General features: G+C 38.9%; 3 protein-coding genes across 12 annotated transcripts in view; 2 read left to right on the top strand and 1 right to left on the bottom strand.

Annotated features, from left to right (window-relative positions):
* Positions 1–272: 272 nt before the first annotated feature.
* Positions 273–4,689, bottom strand: SIKE1 (suppressor of IKBKE 1). Of its 2 annotated transcripts, none has more exons than XM_040536049.1 (4): positions 4,261–4,689; positions 3,846–3,988; positions 2,072–2,185; positions 273–1,730 (listed from the first exon to the last, which is right to left on the bottom strand). In XM_040536049.1, exons 1-4 carry the CDS (start codon positions 4,571–4,573, stop codon positions 1,719–1,721), a joined length of 582 nt encoding a protein of 193 aa, XP_040391983.1. In that variant the 5' UTR covers positions 4,574–4,689; the 3' UTR covers positions 273–1,718. The 2 variants fall into 2 exon arrangements, with proteins under 2 accessions (XP_040391983.1, XP_040391981.1); XM_040536047.1 differs by having other exon boundaries at positions 273–1,710; positions 4,261–4,681.
* Positions 4,690–13,767: 9,078 nt separating this feature from the next.
* On the top strand, positions 13,768–26,100 carry LOC121059208 (bile acid receptor-like). 2 transcript variants are annotated; one of them, XM_040535722.1, is made up of 12 exons: positions 13,768–13,960; positions 16,796–16,898; positions 18,441–18,567; positions 19,849–20,214; positions 20,779–20,919; positions 21,785–21,924; positions 22,022–22,126; positions 22,224–22,323; positions 23,468–23,596; positions 24,109–24,225; positions 24,623–24,736; positions 24,844–26,100. In XM_040535722.1, the coding sequence occupies exons 3-12, from the start codon at positions 18,504–18,506 to the stop codon at positions 25,080–25,082; spliced, it is 1,515 nt and encodes a 504-aa protein (XP_040391656.1). In that variant the 5' UTR covers positions 13,768–13,960; positions 16,796–16,898; positions 18,441–18,503; the 3' UTR covers positions 25,083–26,100. The 2 variants fall into 2 exon arrangements, with proteins under 2 accessions (XP_040391656.1, XP_040391655.1); XM_040535721.1 differs by lacking the exon at positions 16,796–16,898.
* The window catches only part of SYCP1 (synaptonemal complex protein 1), a 29,011-nt gene continuing 28,009 nt past the window's right edge, over positions 25,301–26,302 (top strand). For 6 of the 8 annotated variants that reach the window (XM_040535715.1, XM_040535714.1, XM_040535717.1 and 3 more), the window contains exon 1: positions 25,307–25,428. In XM_040535715.1, the coding sequence (XP_040391649.1) occupies positions 25,321–25,428 (108 nt within the window). In that variant the 5' untranslated portion in view covers positions 25,307–25,320. Of the gene's footprint in view, positions 25,429–26,302 lie in introns of all 8 variants that reach the window. The other 2 variants (XM_040535720.1, XM_040535719.1) reach the window with 2 other exon arrangements.

The following is a 26,302-nucleotide window of genomic DNA, read 5'->3' as shown; positions in this document are numbered from 1 at the left end:
GCTATTTAGTTTCCAATTCTTCAGGCTGCATGACAACGAGCCTATTAAAAGAACTTTAAACTACACGAGCGTAATTAAGGTAAAAAAGCATTGTCACACACTTCAGATTACGTTAATTTAAAAGAGATCAAATGCAACATTTTTGGTCTTCGTAATATTTCTTTCGAGCATCAAGGTAAAGTGAGAATGGGTAAAAAAAAAGATTTGGGTACAGGCAGAACAGACAGAAATATTGCCAGGACTCACGGAACAGAATACACTTCAGAAAACACTGCCCACAGTTACTTTTATTCCCTCTTAAATAATTTCTAATAACAAAGAACTGTATACAAGAACACTTCTGTACAAGAATCCCTTGTATCTTCTCAACAATTTTTCTGGATATTCCAAAGGACTGCAAGGAAATGTCTTATTAAAAAAAAAAAAAAAAAGAACTAAATCACCTTCTGCATCTATCGAAATTCTCATTTGGGAAAAAAAAAGTGGCATAAAACTTTAACATAGGAAATAAGATGTTTACTGTTCTTGAAGGATTCTTTCGATCACCAATAGAACAAAACTGTTTATATTAAAATGCCTTTAAAAATACCACAATATTGAAAAAGTCCTGCAACACTGCAATTTCACCCAATATAGCGTTTTTGCAATAAATACGTAATACATCTGTCACTAGACTTACCTGTGATATAACATTAAAAATCTGTCTATGTGGTTGGTTTTGGTTTATTCTATTTGAGGCAGGCTACAGTTCACTCTTCCTGAAGTCCGAAGTGGTGTAAGGCCAAACAGCTTTGATGTGAAAATGACGTGTTCTCTGCTGTGTGTACTAGACTGGCTCGACTGCACTGCCTTCGGATCAGAGCTAGCCAGTATTCACATACCTTGGAGCACAGGTAAAGACAGAACAGGTCTACCCACAAAAAAAGTCACATATGCAACATCCTTCAAAAATGCAGGTGTGAGGAAGGGTCATTAACTCCAGTCTTCCCCTCTAAATCAAGGCAAAGTATACTCTTCATGTGAGTTACTAATTAAAGTGCTCTATTGACTATCTGTTATTCTCTCAATCTGCCTCTAAGCAGTTGTTCAAGAATGTTAATCCAGCCAAATACTGAGTGTTAGGTCTTCAAAGCAAAGCAAAAGCTGTGTGCCTGCTTTGTGCAGGCAAAGCAAAATGCGTACCTACTATTTACAATGTAGTTTTCAAAGAGTCTCTTATTCCTTCTATCAAATAAAACCACCGTAATCAGTATTATGTTCTCTAGCTACTGACAAAGTAGATTTATGTTCCATCTGCACCGTTGGAATTATTAACTAAAGCTCATCAAAAATAACATTCATGAGAAGAAATAAACTATCACAAGGGAGTACACACCATGAATACTTCATTGTTATGCATTTGTATGCTGCAATTAATAAGACAGAGCAGCAATGCAAGCTTCTGCCATCGAGAGTATGCAATTTGAGACAAATGCAGAGAAAACAGGCCACACATTTTGAAAGATAAAACAAACACAAAAGGAATCACCTGAAAGAACAAATTACAAACCATCCTTCCTTGTTGGGTGATTTCATAATAGTCTCTGAAGTAAAGATTTGGAGGTAACATCATTTTGTAACCTAAGCTTCACTGTCAGGCAGATCTTCTCTCCCCACCTCAAAAGATTCTTTGCTGATTGACAATAGTTCGCGCAGCTCTTTGTTTTCAAGCTGCAAAATCAATATTTTTGCTGAAATAGAAATGAGCTAATTCACAATTAAAGGTCTATAACCTTTAAGTAGCCCCACTCCACCACCACTAAATAAAACTGATGTTGTAACACATGCATTAATGCGGTGCTAGCAAGAGGGAAACCACATCATTTGAAGCATATCTTTAACTTCTCTCTTTAAGATGCTTGAAACATCAATAACTTGAAAATAAACGGACCCCGTTCCTTACTTCCCAACCCCACCCACCCTTGTCCCAATTTGATTGTTATAAATCCCCGACACACAAAAAGAAACCCCAGAGCAGATCTAGAGACTCCAAAACTTTGATCTATCTCTTAGCAATTATATTGGTTCTTACCTCCAGCTGAGCCAGCTTCTCCCGAACTTTAAAGAACTGATCATCATCGACTTGTATAGCTTTTCTCATCACTTCTCCCATCTCACATATTCTATCTATCTGACTTTCAATTTCCTGAAAGACATGAAAAATAATACATTCAATATGTTCAGGCAAAAGCAGTAGCAATTTATTCCTTGCAAGTAAACTACTTTCAACTTCTTAGTTTTGGACTATTTTCAATTTTAATCCTTTCCTTCCAGGAACCTGCAATCCTTTCTAACCTATACAACATTTCAAGACAGGTACCGCATTGTCCACTACTATCAGTCATCAATGAAAGCAGTGAATAGAATAACATCAGTCAGCAAAACAGAAGGCACCCTTACATGCCAATATGGAAGTCATTTGAAGTGTGAGAAGGACAGAGACAATAGATTCAGGTGAACAGAATTAGTGTGCAGCAAGTTTCACATTGTTGCGTTAGGAAAGCCTGACTTTTTTTTTTAAGAACATCTAATATAAAAAGCAGGTAAGACTTCAAGACTAAATTAAAAAATGAAGTAAACAGTCTCATCTAAGAAGGAAGAGAAAAAAAAAAAAAGGAAGCCAAGCAAAAGACCAGAGTCTACTGGGATGTTTTTTAACAGAATCTGTCTAGAAATAGTTCTAATCCTTTGGAAGATGCATTTTGTTGAAGGTCAGAAACGCACATTAATGAACACAGAAAAATTCCAATGTGTAATACAATATTAGTTCCTATCCGAAGCACATTCAATTTCAACATATCATATTTAAGGAGGAACTCAAATATGTAAACACAAAAATATCAATAATTCACAAGAAGTGAAGATTTTGCTTAGATGTTGAAACAATCTTGGGATATTCCATTGTAGTGTAAGAGGTTACTCCAGTCTTTTCATCTTGGTATTACTGTGGCACTACCATGATGCAAAAGCAGTGCCTGAGAACAATGACAGCTTTGCTCAAATATTAAGTCTTGATGGACAGAGTAATTGGTGTACCTAGGCAAGCAATGGAAACAAGAGTTACTACACTACTTAACTTCAGAAGACTTAAGCAACACAAAACAGAGAAGAAATGAATTGCCAGATATCACTACAAAGAATTTGACTGAATCCAACTGCAATTAAAAAAAAATATGAAATCTTAGGTTGAACCAGCTTGCTTATTCTCCAATCACGTAAACATGTATTTTAACAAATCCCTAAATTAATAAGCCTTAATCAGATAGCTAACGTATTGTATTATTATTTGGCACCTAAATGTAAACCAACCAACAGTTATCAGTAGCCATCTTGCACCGCCGAAGTCAAGACATGAACAAAGGTACACTTTTAGTCTGTTGCACTGAGTAAAAAGCAAGTGGAAATGATGATTTCTTAAGACCTAAACATATGGCAGCTAACAGAGATTTTGGAGGTTCTTCTTCCTTTGTTACAACTATCGAACAATAACAACTCTGATGCGTGTGCTTCTCTGAAGTGGCAACAACGACATTAAGGATTAATCCATGGTATGTACCATCTAGTGTACAGACAATGAGCCTTCAACTGGGCCACAAAAGGCTTACGCTTTTCAGTGTCCTTTGTGACATCTGTCATAACTTTTATGCTGTAAAAAGAATAGAGAAAAAAAATACCAAAGAGACAAGAGTTTCAGAAAACGTGTTTTGGAGCAGAGACATTCCATGCAAGGAAAAGGTTTTATGAAAGCACGCAAGAAAAAGTGAACAAGTTTCTCGTGCCCTCTTCTGCCCCCGTTCCCACCTTACCACAGAATTAGCCTGATGAACTTTCAAGACCGGTTCTGCATCTTCGCCTTTTCTCCCTTGCATTAACTGTAACATCTGCTTTCTGTATTTGCTCATGATGAGCTCTAACGCGTCTTGGTGCTCCTCCAGCGAGATCCACAGCGCTGCAAAACACAGCACGGCGTTGCCGCGGGCTGACAGCAGTTCCCCACAACGAGGACGGCCGACGCCCAGGGGTCCCCAGTGCCGGCCGCTCGCTGGACTCCCGCTGCCTCCTCGCGGGCCTGGGGAGCCGGCCGCCGGGCCTCCCCCCCCGGCCAGCCGATGCCGAACCGCCGCGCTCCCGGGGCCCCCGCCCGCCCGCCCGCCCGCCCCCGGGCCCCCCGCCCGCCGCGCTCCCGGGCTTCCCCCCCCCCAGCCCCTCGGCCAGGCTCACCCCGGTTCTCCCGGCGCAGGTCGCGGATCTGCGTGTTCTCCTGGGACAGGAGCGCGTGTGGCCGCAGCCGGGACGCGTCCGCCCCATCCGCCGGAGCGCCCCGGCCCGGCCGAGCCGCCGCTGTGGGTCCTGCCGCCCCGCCGGCCGCGCTCACCTTCTCGGCCGGCGCCGCGCCCGCCTCCCTCATGGCGGCCACGCGCTGGTGCAGCACGGCGGACTGGTCGATGAGCGACTCGGCCGCGGTGTCGTGCTCCTTCAGCCGCTCCAGCAGCGTCTTGGCGTCCGTGAGGATCTTCTCGATGGTGCAGGTCATGGCGCGCGCCGAGGCGAGCCGCGCTCCTCACCCCCGCGGCGGCGGCCCCATGCCCGCCGCCGGGAGCGGGCACGTGCGAGCCCGGCCGCCGCGGACCGCCCGCGGGCCCCGCCGCCGCTTCCGGGCCGCCCGCCCCGCGCCGCCGAGGAGCAGGCGCGGCCCCGCCCGGGAGCGCCGCCTCGGCCGCTGCCGCCCCCTGGCGGCCACGGCACGGGCAGGCCGGGAGCGCAGCGCGCCGCCCCCTGGCGGTTCTGCCGTGCTGGGTGGGGGGAGCGGGGCGCAGACACAACGGAAAGGGCGTTAGGGGCCGGCGCGCCTCAGGTTGGCGGCTTCGGCCTCGTAGCGCGCCTTGGTTTGCAGAGCCCGGGGCTGCGGGTTTTCTCCGTGCCGGAACGCTGCGGGCAAGCTGGTCTCAACGGTTCTTGCTTCCGAACGCGGTGACCCGAGGCTCACGACGTTGCTTTCAGATGGCAAGGAGGCCCGGGTGGAAAACCTCTGGCGGGGGGCTTCGTGTGAAATGAAAGCTGCTCTGTGCAGAGCGCTGTGTTTGCAGGAGGGCGGCCGTCCCTGACCCGAGGGCGGTCCCGGTTATCTTTTTAAATACTCCCTTAAGCGGTGTGTGATAAATTCTGAGCTGAGGTCTGCTGGGCTGTCTTCTTATCTAATATTCTTGTTTGTCCCTTTTAACAGTAAACATCCTCTACTCAAGTTAAAATAACAAGCTTTGTAATGCTGACTTGGTTCTTTGTTATTTATTTGCTAACTAAAACTACTGTTAAAGATCTCTGATGTCCTTGATGCAAAACGTAACCTTGTGCCACTTTTTTTTTTTTTTTAATTAACTTGTTTAATATTACCAACTTTATTGTCAGTGTTTTCAACAATAATGTTTTAGCAGGACTCCTGCTACCTTGAGTCATCTTTCAAGTTTACATCCTCGTTGAGACAGACCCAAGAGAAATATTTATGATGCTTTATCAAATAAAAGTTCCTGTATGATCCCAGAGATAATCAAGCGGAGTGAAGAAGTGCTGAATAAGATAATTTTATATAAACAACAATTTCATAGCACTCATACAATCCAGAATAGAATAGAGTAAGCAGATGTGTTGGGACTATTTCATCAGACTCTGATTAATTAGTAAAGTACAAGAGATGCATTTTGTAAATTTGGGCAATGTAATGCTGCTTTATACTAATTACTGCGGAAGTAAAGGTCTAGACCATGCTTTATTGCGTGTTTTCTCTTCTAGGCCTTCCTATTTTTCTTCCTATTAAAGACTAGTAAAAAGTTTAGACTAGTTGTTTTCAGAGTTTTTTTTTCACGATGGGTGATTTGTGAACATTTGGAAAACTTAAACTATTTTCTTTATAATTCTGGTTATGGAACCAGTGGGCAAAAGCTTGGTCTGGCCTAAGATGGACATGACATCCCTAAGCTGCAGCCAATGCTCATTCCTCGTTCCACTGTCTGTCCCTGCACTTACATCCTCAAATGACCCCACCCATGCAGTTCAGCACCTGCTGTTGCTTTGCTCTGCCTATTCTTCCAGCTTCATGGCTGCCTTTAAAGCTTCTGCCAGTACGTCAATTTTCTCAGTGCCTATGAGCAGCCACACAGGAATAGCTGTTACACTTACATGGAATGATATATATGTACCAGTTGAGTATCTTTCCTGCCTTTCACCATATTCAACGTGACACCAAATATGCAATCTCTAAGGTTCTAATTCTGTTTTACAGGAGGCAGGCCCTCAACGCACTGTTCAGAAATGTAGCACTAGAAATTCCAATTCACATCTACTAGGAAATCAGCTAAAGAAACAACCTGTCCTATGCTGCATGAATGATTGTTGCGCCTCAGCAGAAGCTGCACCTACATTGTATGTCTCAATATCTGCTTTTGGCCTCTTCTGTTACTTGCATTTCTACTTGCCTTTGGGCAGTGTTTTATGATTTAAAAACTCAGTTTTCCTAGGCTTCAGAAATAACATCCTGGCCTTTCGTGCCGAGTGGAGACAAGCACAGGAGATGAAAGCGTCAGCACTGCTGCATCAGACTTACACTTCAGGATTGGTGCAGTCCCTCCATGGGATTCTGACTGCTTGAAATGAAATTGAAGAATGGGAAGAAGATGGAGTCTACTACACTACCACCACAGAGCACTTAGTCATGTGTTCTCACTCAAGGATGTGGCTCACTCCCTCTTCAGCAAATCTTTTAACACAATCATTTGTTCAGCTTCCAAAGGACAGTAGAACGAGCTAGTGTGGCGCCAGGACACAGATCAGATCTTAGTAGGACAAAGCTCCTTGATTTAAATGCTGGGAATGCTTGTCACCAGAACTTCTAGTATGTAGCAACAGCGCTTAAACAAATCAACGGATGAGCATTTTCAGAGTAGTGGTGTCTTTTAATTTCTTTGGCTTATCACATCAGTTCTGTATAAACTGAAGAGAATGTATAAATTTGGCCTCTCAAACATTTTAGTGTTTAACTTTAATTCGATTAAACACTTATGTATGTGTACAAAGTGAAAAATGAGGTTACTAGAGGTTAATGCTTTAATGCTTTTAATAACTCTTAACCACATGGCTGTATTTTGTCAAACAGAACATGGATTTGTTCTAGCAGGAAAAGTATATGCTAGATAGGAGATACTAAAGCTCTCCAAAACAGCAAAGCTGCTACATAACCAAAAACATTTCTAGGCCATCTTGGAAAAATCATAACTAGTATTTCTGTGATAAAATAGATAACGTTTCTGAGTATAGTTCATTAGGAGACTCCTGCTCACAGTAGGAGAATCAAAAAGGGGAAGACTCTAGACAGACCAGAAGCACGGAAAGAGTGATTAAAGGGACTGATAATAGCACAGAATCCTCAGCACAACATAATGTCTAAATCTGGGATGAGTTCAGGCATTGGTCCTGAGGATGTTAAAACAATTTGCACTAGGTAATGCCCTTAACTTACCCAGAAAGTGGCAATGGAGTAAATGACAGATAAAAATGCACAGAGGAAGTGACCAGTAGGAAAAGGCAACATCTGTGACAGAGATTCAGGGGCATCTAAATGCTGGAAATATATAAATAAAAGACAATTTTTTAGGAGAATTCTTGAGTTTGGGGTAAAATCATGTTAGTCATGAGTGTGATCAGCACAGTTCAACAAATGTTGGCCAAGTCTCTGAAAGCACGAGTCACATAGTAATGCAGCAGAGACTGGCTTTTCCAAAGCTAAAAGTGATATTCCTCATTTCCATTACAAGTCCTTCTTTGACAAATTTGGTGTCTAACTGTCACATAATTCAGCAGTTACCGCTTGCTTAAAAAGCAAAGCAGACTTGTCTCACACACTCCAACAGTTTTATTGTTTGCTTTTAAAAGTAAGTGATGGTGTTAACATATTAATCATCATCTACTGTCACAGCTTCACCAGTATTGCTCTCAACAAAATCTGTAGCACAGAGACTCATAGACCAGGAGGCCAAGTGAATCCTCTTTTTGTACTTCCTAGCTTATACTTCAAGGTGGATTACTGTTGTGTAAAACAGACATTCTGTGGCAAGATATTACTACGAAGCTCGGTCTCATAATTCATCTTAATTTTCCTGCTTTGATAAATCTGAAGAGTCACCCATTGCACCATAGCATTTACATTTATGAGTCTAATATTCTTTTTACTATTAAAACAAATGTCCATCAGATGGAATGCAGCTTGGAAGAAAGGGAAAACATTATCATCAATAAACTGATATAACCAACTATTTTAGTCTCTCAGAGGCAAGACTCCTCTGCTGATAAAATGCTGACTAATGGATTCCACAATAATTCTTTTGTAATGCTTAATACACTGAGTGTCAAGATACTGTCCTTTGTGCAAATCAGGTCCAGGACTTGGCTTCTCTTTGCTGACCTGCAAAGATGTGCAATGACTTAAGAATCTCAATGTGTAAAGTTACATTTGCAAGTGTTCTGTTTGAACTATAAATTCTGAGATCATTGCAGGAGATTGTAATTGAGTTTTGGTTATCTTTATTTTATTTCACATCGTGCCTTGCTGAATACTGTTTCACTGGAGCATTTTATTGATAAATATTGGTCCTTCTACCAAGGGGAAGCATATGAATTTGGAACAGGGAATTGAAAGGCAGAGACATAAGGATATCCATGCATTCTGTTAGTGTTGCATGTACAGGGTTATTAGTTCCTATTGTACTTTGAGGTAGGGGGACTTCACTGCATACCAAGCTTAAGCGAATGCACAGAACAAAGAGAAACATTTTGCAGCCTGTCTTGAGATTTTCAAAGTAGTTTAAACCAGTTTGGGCCTCTCATTAAAATTCAATGTAAGTCAAGTATTTAATTATCCCCAAGATTTTTGCAACAACTTCCAAGATTAAGAAAAAATCACCCTAAGAAAATCAGAATTGTTTTTCTTCCTGGTCTGATGTGGTCTCCCATTATTTCATCCCATTAAAGTATTTCAGAACTTAATGAGGACTTTCATCTTCTACACATTTTTTTCTCTACTGATTTTACCATGATAATATTTCCAATACATATGATGTAAAACAGAAGAGTCCTTATATTATTGAACACTAAACTAACATGATGAACACATGCTCTCTATCCTAAAGAGGAGCTGTTCACTATGTAATAGATCGCCCTGTCCCTGTCACCCTTTTTGGGAGAATAGCTGAATAATAACATGTTTGAAATCTGTATAAATTCAGGTTGAAAGGTACTGCTTGATTAAATTTCCTTGGCTAGTCTCGCTCTCATTTCTCTGCTGAAACATATTGTTTTGCTTTATGAAGACTACTACTCCTTGTTTTTTGCGAATTACTGTACTGCTTTAAAAATCTGTATGTACAAAAGATAAAAGCTTTGCAAACCAGTGCTTAAAGGAAATGACAAACAAACCTTGTTCTTGAGGTTACAAAAATTAGTATGTTTAAAACTTGTGAAGTTGTCATACAAATAGATTTTTTTTTAAATAGATTTTTTTAAAAAATAGTTTTTTTTTTTTAAATCTTCATCAAAAAATCTTGAATTGAAAATCTCAAAAAAAAAAAAATCTTCATCATTGGAAGTATTACTTGGATCTTAAGCAATTCAGTCTGGCTGGGGCCCTAGCCAACAGAGGCCATATGTGTATGCAGGAAAAGATAGGCACTGACCTATAAAGATCACAAGTGAACTGACAAAGGCAATATCTCCATTGCAGGCAAAAGAGGCAGATACTGACAATAAAAAAAATAAAAATAAAATAATTTTTAAAAGGCATGTCAAAAAAGCAAGTCTCAAACATCTAGGTTAATTACAGTTTAGGCTAATAATAACATAAATCAAACCAAGTCAAATTTGACAGACAATCCTATGCCTCTTCTGTTCTTTGCAGCCCTTCTCCTTACTGATGGCTACGTACAGGTTAATACTGTTCCCACACAAGCTTCCTTTGCCTGACCTAATGTTTTGCATACAAAATATTGGTGAATGTGCTGAATACAAAAAGGGACAAATTCTTACTACTGTAGCTTCTGGACCTGATATTATCTTGAAATGTGTGATCCCACAATCAGAACTACCACATACAACAGATACACATCCTATTCAAACTAAATCTTTCTCTCTGTTGAGAGCCAGAAGGGCAAGATAACACTGACATCCAAAAAAGGTCCATCATGAGGCTTTGCACTGTTTTTCAGCCAGGACTGAGGTTCATTCATGCCATGCAGGAAATTGTAACAGTGCCAGAACCACTGCACATTTTGAATATCAATAAATAATCCAGAACAGAGGGCAAACAGAAAGCTTGCAGGTTTTTCATTAATTCTTCAATAAATTCTAAATGCAAGTAGCTCTTAGAACACGACATTATTGGCATTAGTCTGCCAGTGTATTTTTTACCTCTAAATGATTTTATTTGTCAAAAATAAGTAAAGCTTGAGTTTGAGCATTTTAGTACATAAGCTTTTTGTTAATATTCTCCTTAATATCATTCAGAACAGTTTACAAGCAGGAGAGACTTAATCCTATAATGAAAATAATCTACATTTCAACATAACCTTTAACTCACATATAACAACAAATACTGTAATTAGCAATTAGTTTTCCAAAGTATCTCAGTTGTTTAGTATTTGACTCTTGCTTTCATCAGTTAATGATTTACAGTAATGAACTGGAACATCAGTATTTTGCACTGAAATGGCCAAAACAGTTGTCCAGGCATCATTGCCCTCATGTGACAGACTTCAGATGTTTTTGTGAGAAGTTAGCCAAAAGCAATAGACAACGCCATCACTTCTGTTTAAATTTTACTGAAAAACAGCAACAAAGTGACCATAATGACTTGTAGTCAGAGTCCCAGTAGCTTTTGAAGGACTGTTACTTTGTTGAGATTTTGCCATTTGTTTAAGTTTTGTTTGACAAATGCTTAATAAACGAGCAGAAGAGGCGGTTTATGTTTCATTAATGAGGTTGATAGTGGTTAATTACTGAAGTTACGTAAACAATCCAATACCAGATCAAGCTGAATGGGTCAGTTATGTAGAGAAGACCCAGCTGGAGTAGATACAATTTCCTTTAACTATTCAAACACCAAGCAAGTTACAGAGATTGAGAATCGCTAGTTCCGATGAATGCAGAATTCTGCATATCCTGAAAATGAAATCTTTCAACAGGCACGATGTAAGCAAGATTTCTTTGGATCTGCAGTTTCAGCACTCAAAAAAATCTTAGACCTAACTGCATTAAGGCAGACATTCTATGTAGATTAGGCCATGCATAAGTTCACAGTTTACACTAGTGAAGGAAATGAGACTCCAAAAGCAGTGCAATGTAAGGTGCTCAGGCCAGACTGATGATGCGTGCACCTTATTCTCCACCTCAGTGGCACTTCTGGATTTCCACTTAGAACAGGAGCTTGTTCAGATAATATTTTCAGTCTGTATCTATGAGTAACATTTTTTTTTACTTATCTCTAGTAAAGCATGTTTGAAGTATCCTATTTAAAAGACATTAGGCACATTACTGATCAGAGACTTAGAAGACATATCAAAAATCCTTTCTCCTCTTTACAGACCAAAATAACTCTGAGAGAACAATTCTTAATTTATGATGTAGCCCAACTTCATTTTTTAAAGTCTCCAGTGATGAAGATTGTACAGGCAACTTATACTGGTGTTATTTTTGCTGCCATAAATGTTATCTCTAGAACCTAAATTAGATCTTCCTTACTCCTAAATAAGCTTTTTATTTCTTGTTGTATTCTTTAAAAGCATGGAAAAAACATTTATTTTTCTCTTCTTTGCAGCATTTCTTTATGTGGTCAAGTGGGCTCTCAGGTCTTCCATTTTTATTGTCATGATGAGCTTTAAATAGAACTGATCTGTTAAAATAATTTAAAATATATGTACTTAAGATGGACTAGTTCTCTGGTCTGAATCACTGTATGACTGTGCAAAATAGTTTTATTACCACAGTTACAAAGATGGCATGTGGGTTGAAGTAAGTGGCCATGGGCTAATACTTAACATGGCACTCTAGTTAATTTCTACTCCAACTAAGTTTTAGGTTCTTGTATACATCTTTTAGCAACTTAATTTACTCCCAATCCACTAGATTTTATAGCACTGAGCAGAATCAGGATTAGATATCTTCTAAAAACCTTTTTTCCAGACTTAAGTCTCTTGAAGTCAATAGGTTTTAAATACCCACATCCCATTGGTATATTTCAATAGCTTACCAGTAAACTATCTTCTATCACAAAATAAAAACCAACCAACCAACCAAAAAACTTTAAAAGTCAGTAGTACTTAAAGATAACATGATAAAGCCTTGCTTGTTTTTCAGCTTTCACTGGGAAGGCTGAAAAGATGGATGAAAAAGCCAATGGTATTTGTGAAAGAAATGCTATGAAAAATATCCGTTTTAACAACTGTAAGCTCTTCATTTTTACTATTAAAGGTGGGTTTGTTTGTTATTGTTGTTGTTTTTGACATCTTAGCTGCTGAGTAAGTTTGCTTTTACTGGGAAGATAAATGCTGACAAATTACATTTGCAAGATTGTTATCTTTGTCCCTACTTCATAATCTATGCATTCCAATTCCATCACCACACATGATCAATACAAAGCTTTTGAAAGCTAAAAAAAAAAAAACAACAACAAAAAACAACCCTGTAAGATGATCAATATAGCATTTGTGAGTCAATCTTTTTTGCTCTTGCAAGCCAAGCTCAGCAATTCCACCTCCAAAGACTCAGTCACAGATTCCCAAATGGTGCAAGAATACAGAGAAACAAGTAACATGCACTTCTTGGGAGCCTATGGAGTACAAACACGGCTCTCCTTTGAATGGTAATGCCAGTTTGCTGTGTATTATGCCACAGATCTATGAAAACCTGTTGTCTCCAGAAGGCTATCTTAAGTGACTGCAGTAAGAAACCCAACAGGACAGGAATTTTTCCCTTTGCCATGTAAATTGTGAAGTATACAACAGAAACATTTTTTCTGGGGTTAATCGAGAATTGCTCCTATACAGAAGAAAGGTGACCTCCTCCTGGTCTTATTAACTAAACGTTTGCAGCCTGCTGTGCATCATGTTAGGCAGCAAGTTTAATGACAGTGTGATTAAAAAGGGCATGCCCTAACCAAAAGACCACATCTTACATCTAGGACATGATGAAAACTCCAACCCCAAATCGTAATGATTAAATGACTAGAACTTATTCATAATGGAAATACTTCTATTTTTTTTAAGAATGAATTTTTGCAAAATTAGTGGCCACAAAATTTGCTAACAAATCATTGCCTGTTATAGAGGCATGCAGGAATCCTGTGTTCTGCATCTGCACAGGTATATCAGAATTAGAAGACGTAGAACAAGGTAAGTGTTTTGTGTTTCAAAATACTGACCTAATCAACTGTTTCCTAACTCAATTACTATGTCATGTAGATATATCAAAATAATGTTATTGCAATATTTTCCCTGCCAAAGTAATGAACATCATCCATTAACACTCGGGCATGTCAATGTTAAGCAATCATAATGGAAGAATTTTAAATTCTACCAAGAAAGCAAAATACTTTGTAATCAGACAGGGAGAACTCTGGGAAACAGTGACGTGAAGGTCCCCATGGCCCCTGTCCCTGATGACCCAGTTATTATTTGATTTATGTGGTCTTGCAGCTGCCCTTGCTTCGACCCCAGGAAAGGCTGTGTGGGAAGTTCGTGTCTCAGAGCCGCAGCATTGCTCTGCAGAGCGTCTGGAGCCAGTGTATGCACAGAAACTGATAAATAGGGAAAAGGCCCAGTTTGCTCCAGCTGGACTCAGAGCTAGGATCACTGCTACAGCCACACGGACTTGCTCTGGAACTACTGTAAGTATTTAATTTACTTCTCGTGATGCTCTGGGATTATAAACTATTGCTATAGCCATGAATCAATTTGCCAGGTGAAAATATTTCAGGCATTGTGGATTTTTGATTTTCTTTTTAAACTACTGACTAAACTAGTTTAGAAAACGTGCACTTTTAAATTAAGTATCCTAGTTGTCAAGAACTTGTTCCAACAGCATTTCATTTAACATACAGAATGAAATAACTTTTAAATTCAGTTATTTGTTTCCCTTCTCCAAAGTACTAGGAAAGCCATAGGTTTCAAACAATCTCTCACCTCTTACTTTACAATATACATGTATATAAAATACACCTTTGCAACAAATATTCATGAAGTAATAATTCAAAAAAACCCAACAGTTCAAGAAAATTGGAACATAGTCAATTAGTGAAATAAACCATATCTATTACAGAAAATATTCAGAAGGTTATTTTATGACAAGAAAGGAACATATTTAATGGGAAGAAAAATGGATTTTCTTCAGACAGAAGCTTTGGGGAGCTTCGTAGCACTTTAAATCTGGGAGAAACAGCTGAAATTTTAATAATGTATATTAGCTGCATATGGGATCGATCAATCAAGTGATCCTAGATCTTTCCCTGCAAAATAACTCTTTAATTACAGATGTAATTAGTGAATTGCTTGAGTGAAGTTGAATCTATCACGTGGCATTGCACATGGTAGCCACTGATTGTGCTCATTTTTTTTTTTTTCAGTTTTAGGTTAAAATTTCACACATTAAAAAATAAAAATAAAACTAGAAAATTAAGCTATGCTTTCCAGAAGCAAAAAAGTACTGTGATTACAACAGAGATTGAAATGTACTGCCTAGTTACACTACGTGTTCATTAACATGCCACACAGCATGTTAAATAAATATTGTAGACCTTCAGCTTGAGTTCCTAAAATTCCCTGCAAACAAGAAATTTCCCTATGACTCAACTGTCAAAATATTTATGATAGCAGTTAAAGTACTGTCAATACATACCTCTTAAAGAGCTCCTCAGAGCCTCTTATAAAAGCAGTATGTTTTGCATCCTAATAAATTTGATAATAGAGATTGATAATGTTACTTTATAATGGTATTTTATAGAAAAGAGTATAAAAATCATCTTTTTTTCCCCCATAAATAGTAATAAACAGTAATTGTTTTGAAATTCTGTTCTACTTTAATCAATTTACTTTTTTTTTCTTTAATGGCTTCCATAAAGAAGCCTAACTGAAAAGTCTTTCAGTTAGGACTACTAACAATCTTGATGAATTTCTGTATTAGATGGATAACTAACCCTTTGAATCAATATACATTACAGCTTATATTGGACACTATCAGTTGAGAAGACTGATCAGTGTCAGAACTAAACCTGTGAAAGTGCAACATTTTCAAAAATACTTCAGCAACTTATACGCTAGGTTACATCTTCAGAAGAAGGAAAAAATCTCTCAGCTTGTAAAGGCTTTTCAAGTAATAATAATTAAAAAGTAATCCTCAAGCGATCTGGATTTCACAAATGAAAATATAGCAATTCAGAAGTAATTGTGAAGAAGGAAAAGCAGGGCACAGCACGTCTTTATGCAGATGAAATTTACTTTCAAGTTGGTATGTCTGATAAAGGACTCAAAACTGTATTACTACTTGTGATTCTATGAAACAAGTTATTAAAAATGCAGCTTCTTTTGTTTTCAGTTATTCCCACTTTTTCACAGAATTTTAAGCTAAAGACCTTTATGCATCATATCTGGGGATGTGTTTTTTTTTTTCTTTCTCTATTTAAAGCACACATACATGAAAAGTATAGCTATATTTTGAGTAAATATGAAAGACAAAAGCATAAAATATTTTGGTTTGGGAATGGCATGACTGTAATTGACCAGAACACCCAAGGCTCTTCCCCTAATCTGATTTCAATTTTGTTCAAGTTTTATGTTTTGAAAATTACAGCTGGGCATGTATACTACATTCTGTCAAGCATTCCACAACTTCACAGTGCATAGCTCATCTGTGTGGTCATGGAGAATTTACTTGCTTGCATGGCAAAGGGTTACTGAACACATATGTGGGCTGAAAAAGTGTCCCTGAGGTCATGGTTCATTTCTAGTGAGGTGTTAGGGATTAGGGATGGCTACTGAACTTTTGGAAGATTAGTATATAAAAATCACAACAGTTAAGCAATGTCTGAAGTTTGGAGGAGGCTTCCTTACTGCTGACTGACTCAAATATAAAGGAGAGAATAATTCAGTACGGCAGAAATTGCAACATGTGATTTTGACAGCCAATCCTACAAATCACCAAAGCTTTCCTGTCCTATCTTGCTTTCTATACCTTTTGTTTTAAAAGGCTCCACGCAATTTTATATCAGAACAACAAGCTTGTTAACACTAAATTCTCAAATGTCAGAAAATGAAACAGTTAACATTTATACACATAGGTACTATGATCATTACATCTCATTTCAAGATGGCATAGCATTCCTCAAATAACCACTGGATTTAATATTAATACTGCTATAACATTCTCTTAGTTTAAGTTTCAATTTACATAATTTCATTCTAAGCTGGGAATTCTGTGGTTGCAGCTGCTATTATTAGTCATAAAAATCAGTAAGAAGGGCTAACTCCTCAAATCCATTATCAGACAATCACCTAAGTTGAGGAAACCTTGCCATATGAAAGTTTGATTGCAAGATTTGGGGTACTTAATTAACTGAACAACTTGTATTTGGTAGTATGTCCTTCATACTCCCGATGTTACATTTGTGTTAGAGTGGATCAGTGTAATTTTACTGTAGCTTCTATTCTTTTATTACTTTTATTTAAAGGAACCACTGGAATCCAGAAACACATCTCTCCACACATTTCTGAGGAAAAATGCAGACTTTGCCCAGGCCAAATTGATCTAACTGATAAGGACCTCATGATTCAGTGAGTCATTTCTCTTTCAAACAAATATTTACTAGCAGAGATAACAAAAAAAAAAAAAAAAAAAAAAGCATTCCATCCTCACTGTATCTTTTCACCTTTTGCTGGCAACACAAAGGGAAAGTGTTTAGTTCCAAAGATATGTCCAGTTTTGGGGAAAGGGACATATGTCTTTAAGGATACAACTTCAGTTCAGACTCCCTGAAATGATACATTCATTTTCTCAGCTGTATCTAGGTATAGGTACTGCATAAAATCTAATATGTGAGTCTTTCAAGGAAGATCTTTAAACACAGTTTGCTGTAAATTCTGCAAGGGGCAGATGTAGAGAGCCCTGCTGCTAATGTAAGGATTTGATTTGCCTACTCACTTCCAAATACTTACTTGCCTTTTTCATCTTTATTGTCCTTCCCATCTGCTCACAGAAAGCCTATGAATAGTTCACAGGCAAAGTGCCTTGAAAAGTCTTTAGTGGGCAGCAGATACAATATACTTTTAACCAGTGATGCTTGAACACATTCCCCACATACAGAGGGAAAAGGGGGCATGGAAAATAATTCCTATTTAATACCTTAACGCCTACTCCAGTATCACTTGATTGCTAAAGTAATACCAGAGATTGCCTCTACTCTTATATAAGCTCAAACACAGCTTATGCTAGTGTCCATATAGACCTTCCCCCCCCCAAAAAAAAAACAAAAAGATTTTTTTAAAACACATTTTTCGGACCTTTCTATAAAGGGAAGTTACTGAAAAATAAGATAGTTTTGAATTCAAAGCAAAATAGCTATTCTGCACCAACTGCCACTGTGACCTCTTAGTACACTTTGTTATGGTGAATGTCAAAGCATCCAGCCAGGAGCTCAGGCTTCTGCAATGATGAAGGGACAGAGAAAAGCAACGGATTGATTTTTTTGACCTTCATGGGAGGCTTTGAGCTCATGAAGGAACATGGGCTCTTAAATTTGGAATCTAAGTTAGGCAGTGCCTAATTGGGGCAAAACTATGTTTCAGTGCAGATGAGTGTTCACCTGGGAAAGAAGAGCTATTCTATGATGGCCTTTCCAAGCTATTTTCCTGTATTTACTTCAAATTTAGATATAAAGTGAATGAAACAAATTCACTATAAACCTACTCTTGTGCAGAAACAGAACATCAACCACATTCACTTCAGTGCAAATGGTCTTACTCATTCTGCAAGCAATTTTTTTTCTGCCTAGGGAAGGTCCTTTAATCCCTTCCTGAACTAGAAAATCTACCAATGGTTAGCCTCATCCCCCCACGTGGTTTCACGTAAAGTTGGAAGCAAAAGTTCTAAATATACCTTACCTTGGAGATTTATGAACAGATTCTATACCAAATCCCTACTATTAAGACAGTAAGCAACCTCACTGCAAATATTATGTGACTTTACACATACCTCTAATTTTCTTATGATCTGCAAATGGTTTCATATTCTGGAGTTTCCTGGTTTTAGTTCTGTAGCTAAGCCTACCCAGCAATTCTTTGTCATGTGATGTTTCTCATATGTTTGCATTTTTCCAGGTCTCTTTCTTAAAAGTGTAGCACATAGAAAAGTGAATGAAACAGTGAAACTGGGAGCAGAACATGGCAAATACATTTGTCACTGTGCCTGATGGGTATTGTCTTGCTGAGCCCATACAGTATTATGGTGAGTAAAGCCAAATTTTAACATCATGAGAAAGCAGTGCAGTGAAAGGAATGTCTGTGGGAATTCACATCAATTTCTTCATTTTAATTGTATCTTTACAAGCTAAGAAGCTACACATTTGACTACCAAGCCCATACAGAAAGTGTATTTCAATATATGACCTATGCTCATACAGATTTTTGCACATGGTGTGATAATGCTGACTGATCATTTCATATAAACATTATTGGTGCTGTCTTCTTTTGACTGGCATGAAGAAGATACATGTCTGATTACAGTATTCCAAATGCATTATAAATAGATAATGGCTATGTATCATATAATTATAATTGCTATAACTAATTTGATTCTGGGTAAATAAAGGCAGAACTCAAAGTCCATTAAAAACAAAAGGACCTCCAAACTGCTTAAAAAACAAGCAAACAAACACACACCTTGTAACTTATTTTTACAGAGATTTGAACAATCCAGAGACAAGAATGAAACACGATTCCTGTTGCACGAGCTCTTCAGTACAGCTGTGTACATTTAAGGGAGGGTGGATTAAATTAAAACACTACAACCAGAAAGGCAGGAAAAAGCTTTCCCCATAATTCTGTAAATACATTTTGCCTAAAAAAATCAAAACTATAAACGACTATATATGGAAAAATATTAAATAAAACAGGCTTTTACTTTTTACTCTTCTGAATTTTAACTTGAGACTCCTGCCACAGTAAAGTAAATTTTACCACTCTGTAATTTCTGGAACATCTTTCTCAGACTCTTATTTTAACACATTTTCAAAATTATGCCTGAAATATATATCAACAACAAACATTTCACTCATTAACAAATTCACTTCCCTATGGGAAAATATTCTTCTGTAATGCAGATAGGTAAATAAAAACAACTTTAACTGTAAATCTAAAGGTAACTATACACTCAGTTGAGAACTGTTATTCAATTATTTACTAACAAGAACCCAGTGGCACCCGCATGACATTGCCCGAACAGTTATCAAACCATTTTTACTACATCTAAGATTTAAGTGAAATTTTAGATTTCACTTAAGAAATTTAAGAAATTTACAGACTTAAATCTTACATTTAACTTAAATCTTAGATGTAGTTACAGGTAGCACCTCTTAAAAGAATATGTCAGACTGCCCTTAGGAAAATGTGTTCCTCTAATATTTGTGCTTAAATGTTTAATCTATGAAACATTTTAAAACTTTACAGTTGGTGATGTCAAGATATTCCCTAGACTTTTATTTCATTTTCATTTTTTTTCTTTATCTAGATGTTTTACCAGAGCACATCAATTATCAGCTGCAAGACACTGATTTTCAGACTGCACCTTACTGTCAATACTCAGCAGTTCAAATTCCTTCTCCAGTATTACAGTCACAACCGTCACAATCCCAATACAGTACATATACCTTGGACTCCCAATACAACGATGGGCAGTATATAATCAGTAACTGTGAATTAAGTAAGCCCCCTTTCATGGCTTCCCACCTTGATGATAGTGGATATCAAGGACTTAAAAGGCCCAGATTAAACCACTCTTCTTTGAGATTGAAGGGACAGGAAGAACTTTGCGTTGTCTGCGGTGATAAAGCCTCCGGGTATCACTACAATGCACTTACTTGTGAAGGTTGTAAAGGTAAGAGGCAAATAGATTTAACAGTATCTTACCCCGCAGTGCTCAGTGTAATGTTTCACGTCTGTCTTTTAAACAAAGAAATTTCATTAATTTTTAAGGTGACATTTCTATGGAGGATTATAATTTATCTAAGGAACCCTTTATCTAACATGTTTACTTAAGGTTCACATTGTTATAACATTTTTTTAAAGAAACATTTTCACAGTATGTATTTAATAAAATCATTTCGTACAACTAATTTTTCAATGAAGTATTCACTGGTATAGTACCTGTTTAAGCAGCTGCTGATTTTCTCATGACCATTTATTAGAGATCTTTATTTATAATTCACTAATTATTGTTCTTAATAGTCATTAGTAAGCTATTAATTCAGTGTTATTAATGCTATATGGGAGCTGTCCTGATCAGGTAAGGAAAACTGTGATCAATACTAGTCAGAAAGAACAAGTCATGTTACATGTTAAATGAAGGTAATGCTTTCATGATAAAGAAAATAATTAAACTTTATTTAAATTATGAGATAAAACTCCTTAGTTTCCTTCATAAGCTGATTCTTTTCTGTAGGCTTCTTTCGACGCAGCATAACCAAAAATGCAGTGTATCGATGTAAGAATGGTGGTCATTGTGAAATGGACATGTACATGCGAAGGAAGTGTCAGGAATGTCGCTTAAAGAAGTGTAAAGCTGTGGGAATGCTAGCAGAATGTAAGTGCTCCCTCCATGCTGGCTGTTTTAATACTCATCACCAATAAAATCTTTTCCAAAGTCAATCCCTTATTCTCAGTAGAGCTAAGTGATAGGACACAAGGCAATGGCCTCAGGTTGCACCAGGGGAGGTTTGGATTTAAGTCAGGAAGCATTTCTTCATGGAAAGGATGGTTTGGCACTGGAACAGGCTGCCCAGAGAGGTGGTAGGGTCACCATCCCTGGAGGTATTTAAGAGATGTGTGGGTGTGGTGCTTAGGGGCATGGTTTAGTGGTGGACTTATAATGTTAGGCAGATTGTTGGACTTGATGATCTTAAAGGTTTTTTCCAAACTCAGTGATTCAATGATTCTAAGTGGTATTGGTCTAAGCTTTATTTCGCCGTAGGAAAACTTAACATTGGAGTCTGGCACCTGTAGCATCATCATCTGCAGAAACCACCAGTACTTGGAAGTATCTCCTGAAGTTAAGAGGGCTGCTCGTAAAAGACATTACAAAATAAAAAGAATCTAAATATTCTGCACCTCTACAGGACAGTCATAAGCATATCAGATGCACTTTTGTATTTGGAAAGAAAAACAAAACATTTAAAAAATGCACAAAATTTTTGTGAAAAATTCTCATGCTCATGTCACAGAGCCATAAGCAAGATAACATAAGACGGCAAACGCTCAGGCCTTTGGTGGATATTGAACAGTAACTCACCGAATCACCAGTACATTGTCGTGTTCTTTAGGAAGCATAGTTCCTTATAGGTGACAGCTCCTGAGATGCAAGACTTGTGTTATCCATAATAACAGTAATGATTTCAAATTGTAATCTGTTTGAAAATATATGCACTGATACATAATTCCATGCCTCACAGGTTTGCTGACTGAAGTACAGTGTAAGTCAAAGCGACTCAGGAAGAATTTCAAACAAAAGAGCAGTTTTCTTTGCAACATAAAACTGGAAGATGAGAGACTGAATAGTAAGCATGTATCATCTACAACAAGATCTGGAAAAGTGGGATATATTTCCATTTAAAATATATTTTTTTTATCATTTATGTTTGCCTTAACTCATTGTCATTTGATTTTTTTTTTTTTTTTTTTTTAAACAGATTCCAGAGAAGATGGAACTTACTCCAGGGGAACATCAACTTCTTGACCACATTGTAGCAGCACACCAAAAATATATGATTCCCCTTGAGGAAGCAAAAAAGTTTGTACGTATACAGAACGATCACCCCACATTACTGAGTTAGTATTTTCCTAAGCAATTTATCTTGGTTATATCAAATGTATAAATGCTCTTTCATGCAGCTGCAAGAAACTGCAAGTCCTGAGGAAAGTTTTCTCCGTCTCTCTGAGACGGCAGTTGTCCATGTACAAGTGCTAGTGGATTTCACAAAAAGACTCCCAGGTAAGTTTCTTCCTTTGGGAAATGTTACAGTCACCTGACCTTTTTTTTTTTTTTTTTTTTTTTTTTAAGTGCATTATAAGCCATACTGGTGGCATGAATCTGAGAAAAATATAGGCTTTAAGAAAACTCTCATTTAACTGACTGTTTGATCTTCCAGCACTAACAGTCAGGATTACCATTTATTCATTATGAGAAAAAGTTAGAAGCATTTTCTTCAAAAGCTTATGATTAGATTTCTTTTCCCTTCCTGACATGGGACCCATTTTTCTGATAGCACTTTGACTTCAAAATGCTATCCTGAGTGAGTTACTGTTTTAACACACTGTCTGAAATCCAATTCAGTTTGCAATTTATTGGAATCAAAGATAAAATAGACGTTCCTTCAAAAGCAAAGTCAGAACACAAGGGACAAACCAGGTGCTCCTATTCATATTTTCCTATAATACAAGAACAAGAGAACATGCAATTAAATTCACTGCATTTCAATGTAAAGTTGACAAAATAACATTTGACAGGGGGATGATAATTTATTACCCTTTAAGTTGCAAAACTCATTGACAAAAGTCAATCAACATGTAAAGCAAGTATTTGACATAATTTATTTAGTATCAGTGATAGCACTACTATAGAACAGGTCTGAAAGAATAGATGACTTGTTTGTTTTCTTATGTTACATTCCCCCTTTGATCAAGATTAAGAAAAGAACCAATGAAGTTCCTTTGTTCTTGAATTATATGTGCAGATAACTAATTCATCAAAAGATGAACATAATTTTTAAAAGATCAACTATCAACAGACAGGGGGAATATCCACAGTCACTAAGCAATGTAATTGCATTAGGGCATATGACATAGATCAGATGTTACAAAGAGATTTTTTATAAAGTTGTGCTTATTCCCCAAATTGTTACTTGTACCTTCCTGTGATTCTTCTATACACTGTACACTGACAACAGCATTTTTTTTTCTAACGTTCAAACTAGCAAGATTGCAAGAGCACTAGCTAGTGTTTCATTCAAATGTCTTTTAACTGTGGCTCCTCCTTTTCAGTAAATGCATTTATTAAAAAATAATTTCTGTCAGCCTATCTTTTGGGCTTAACGGCAGACACAGCACTGATTCTTAACAAGTCTCTCTCTTTGCAGGATTTGAAAGTTTAGCTAGTGAAGATCAGATTGCACTGCTAAAAGGGTCAACAGTTGAGGCAATGTTTTTGCGTTCAGCCCAGATATATAACCAAAGAATCAGTGAGTGCCAATCATCAACAAGTGAAAGTAAGTTGGACTAATAAGCTTTCTGCAAACACCAAAAGGCGTTTGGCCATTTTGAAATAACTTCCATTCATTTTAATTCAGTGAATCTCAAGTAATTCCCTATTAAAGCACAGCAGTACTTAGAATAGCATCAGTAATGCACACATACCTTCTAGAGGCATTTTTTTCACAGAGCATACAAAAAAAAAAAAATTAATTGGATCTCTGCTTCCCTCCCATTAGTTGCAAACGAAAACAAACATTTTGAGTGTTTCAACAAATGATGGGGTGGATGGATAACATGAGCTTTATTAACGACATATTATTTATAGTGTCAAGTTTGACATGAGATTTTGACCAACAGGAATGTAACAAGCAAACTCAGTGCTGGATGCAAAAAAAGACCAATCCTTTATTCCTGCATAGGTCTGATAAAAATATTGCACGTTTTAGGTGCCTATCCACAAAGCAGATCTGGATGAACATTTAGTCATATTAAGCTTGGCTGTGAATTGTCATCTCTCTTGTTCCAGGTCATATAAGGCTTCCTGATCACGCGACATGTTGTCATGTTCAAAACCTTGATAAAAACATTTATTCCATTGAAATATCACACAACGAAGAGAGTCCAACTTCCACTACTACCACAGGTACTGGAGGCCTGACTTAAAATACTTGGAAATCCGTTGCATTGCAGGCTGCGTTCTTAGTCACTGCCACAGCGCCAGCGTGCCCACGGCCCCTGCTGCCCTGCCTGGAGCTTGCGAGGAGCCTGCTCGGGCCCGACATCTCCGCGGGGGAAGAGCTGGCGCTCCTGCTTACTTAGATCCGAGGATAAGGTCCTGAGCTATATCAGAAGCTCCACGGTAGAACTGCCATACAACTTTCTTATTACTACTTTAGTAATTAGAATCGTTGCTGCTAAGTCTGCTAGCTATTCCACATAATGGAACAGCCTGAAACTCTAAAAGGTTAGGACGAATATTCATAATAGCAGTGCCCATCTCTAATGCAACAGTATTCTGATTATTTTATTTCATTTTCAAGGTATAACCGAGGAGTTTATTACCGCACTGTTTTACTTCTACAGAAGCATGGGGGAGCTGAAAGTTACTGAGACCGAATACGCCCTGCTTGTAGCAACAACGGTGTTTTTTTCAGGTAAGCGGTAAGGCCACCGGCCCTCGCCCCCCTCACAGCCGCGCCCGGCTCCAACAGCCACCGCGCGCTCCCGCCCGGTAACCGCCCTGCCCCGCGGTGTTCCGCAGACCGCCCCCTCCTGAGGAACAAGCGGCACGTCGAGGAGCTGCAGGAGCCGCTCCTGGGCATCCTCTACAAGTACTCCAAGATCCATCACCCTGAGGACCCCCAGCACTTCGCCCGCCTCATCGGGCGTCTCACGGAGCTGCGCACCCTCAACCACACCCACGCGGAGGTGCTGGTGACGTGGAGGACAAAGGACCCCCGGCTGACCTCCCTGCTCTGCGAGGTCTGGGACTTGCAGTAGCACGCGCCGACTCCGCGCGACGCAGCGCCGCAAACGCCTCGCGCTTGCCTCAGCGTCGTTCCCGCCCCGCGCAGCCCGGCGCGCGCTGCTCCCGCCGCCTCCCGTCCCGCTTTGAGCGCGCGCCTTCGCCTCCCGCCTTTGTGTCCTCCCTCGGCGGCCGGCTGAGGGAGACCGGCTGGGGCGGCGGGGCGTCCGCCGTGAGGCGTCGGCTCTCAGACCTGCCCTCGCCTCCGAGGCCATGGAAAAAGGAAAGCCGTTTAAATTGTTCGTGCCGCCGCGCCTGAGCGGCGGTCAGGTGTCTGCAGTCAAACCCCAGACCAGCTCTCGGGCCGCGGGGCTGTGTCAGGTAAATGGCGCTGCCGGGCGCCGTGCTGCTCTCCAGGCTGCGGCGGACGGGTGGGGGGCTCGGCCCCGACGCGGGGCCTGTGGGCGGTGAGGCAGGAGGAGCGGTGCTCCCGGGGGGCTCCCAGGCAAAGCGCTAAGCCTTCGACGCACAAGCGTACGTATGCCTGAAAGTGTCTGCGCCGAGATCACTTTACTGGAAACTAGAGTGTTAACGTTTTCAAATTAATTTCGAAGGCTTTTACTTTTTTTCCTGTCAAAAACGGAAAGAACCGTCTTCTCCAGCATCTGCTATGTATTTTAACTCCACACCACCGATGACAAATAAACGTACATGTTTGATGTGGTAAATTCTGAACTGTAAGTGGCAAATACACCACTCATACCTTTACTTGCTTTGAATTATTGGTCCCACCAGATCCAAGTGTGCAGTGAAAATGAACTGTTGCTGTGCACTGTTATGTGAATTCTACAAGATACCTTTTCATGTTGAGGCTTCTTATTAAATACATTTAGATTCAGATATGATGCTGACAGGAAATGAGTTACAGTATTTACAAGATGAATTTATGTGACTTTCAAAACACCTTGTGAAGTCAAATGTTCATGCTAAAACTTAATCTGATGTGTTTTAGAAGTACTATTGGCAATAAAGCAAAAATAAATATGAAAAAAATAATTTGCTTTAATGAGTCCTTTACCGTACAGCTGGGAACAAGCATGCAATAGCTAATAAATTCATAGCTGTAATCAGAAGCATCCACTTCTTTAGCCTCAGTATAGTCTATAACGTAGCTACAGACCAACAGCTTGAAAAGCCACTGTGAACTAAGAAGCAAGAAGAGTTCCAAAGTCATTACTAATACTTGGGGCTTTCA

Source organism: Cygnus olor, chromosome 24 (genome assembly GCF_009769625.2).
Source record: "Cygnus olor isolate bCygOlo1 chromosome 24, bCygOlo1.pri.v2, whole genome shotgun sequence".
In the NCBI taxonomy this organism is placed as follows: domain Eukaryota; kingdom Metazoa; phylum Chordata; class Aves; order Anseriformes; family Anatidae; genus Cygnus; species Cygnus olor.
This window is presented reverse-complemented; position numbering and strand designations above follow the sequence as displayed.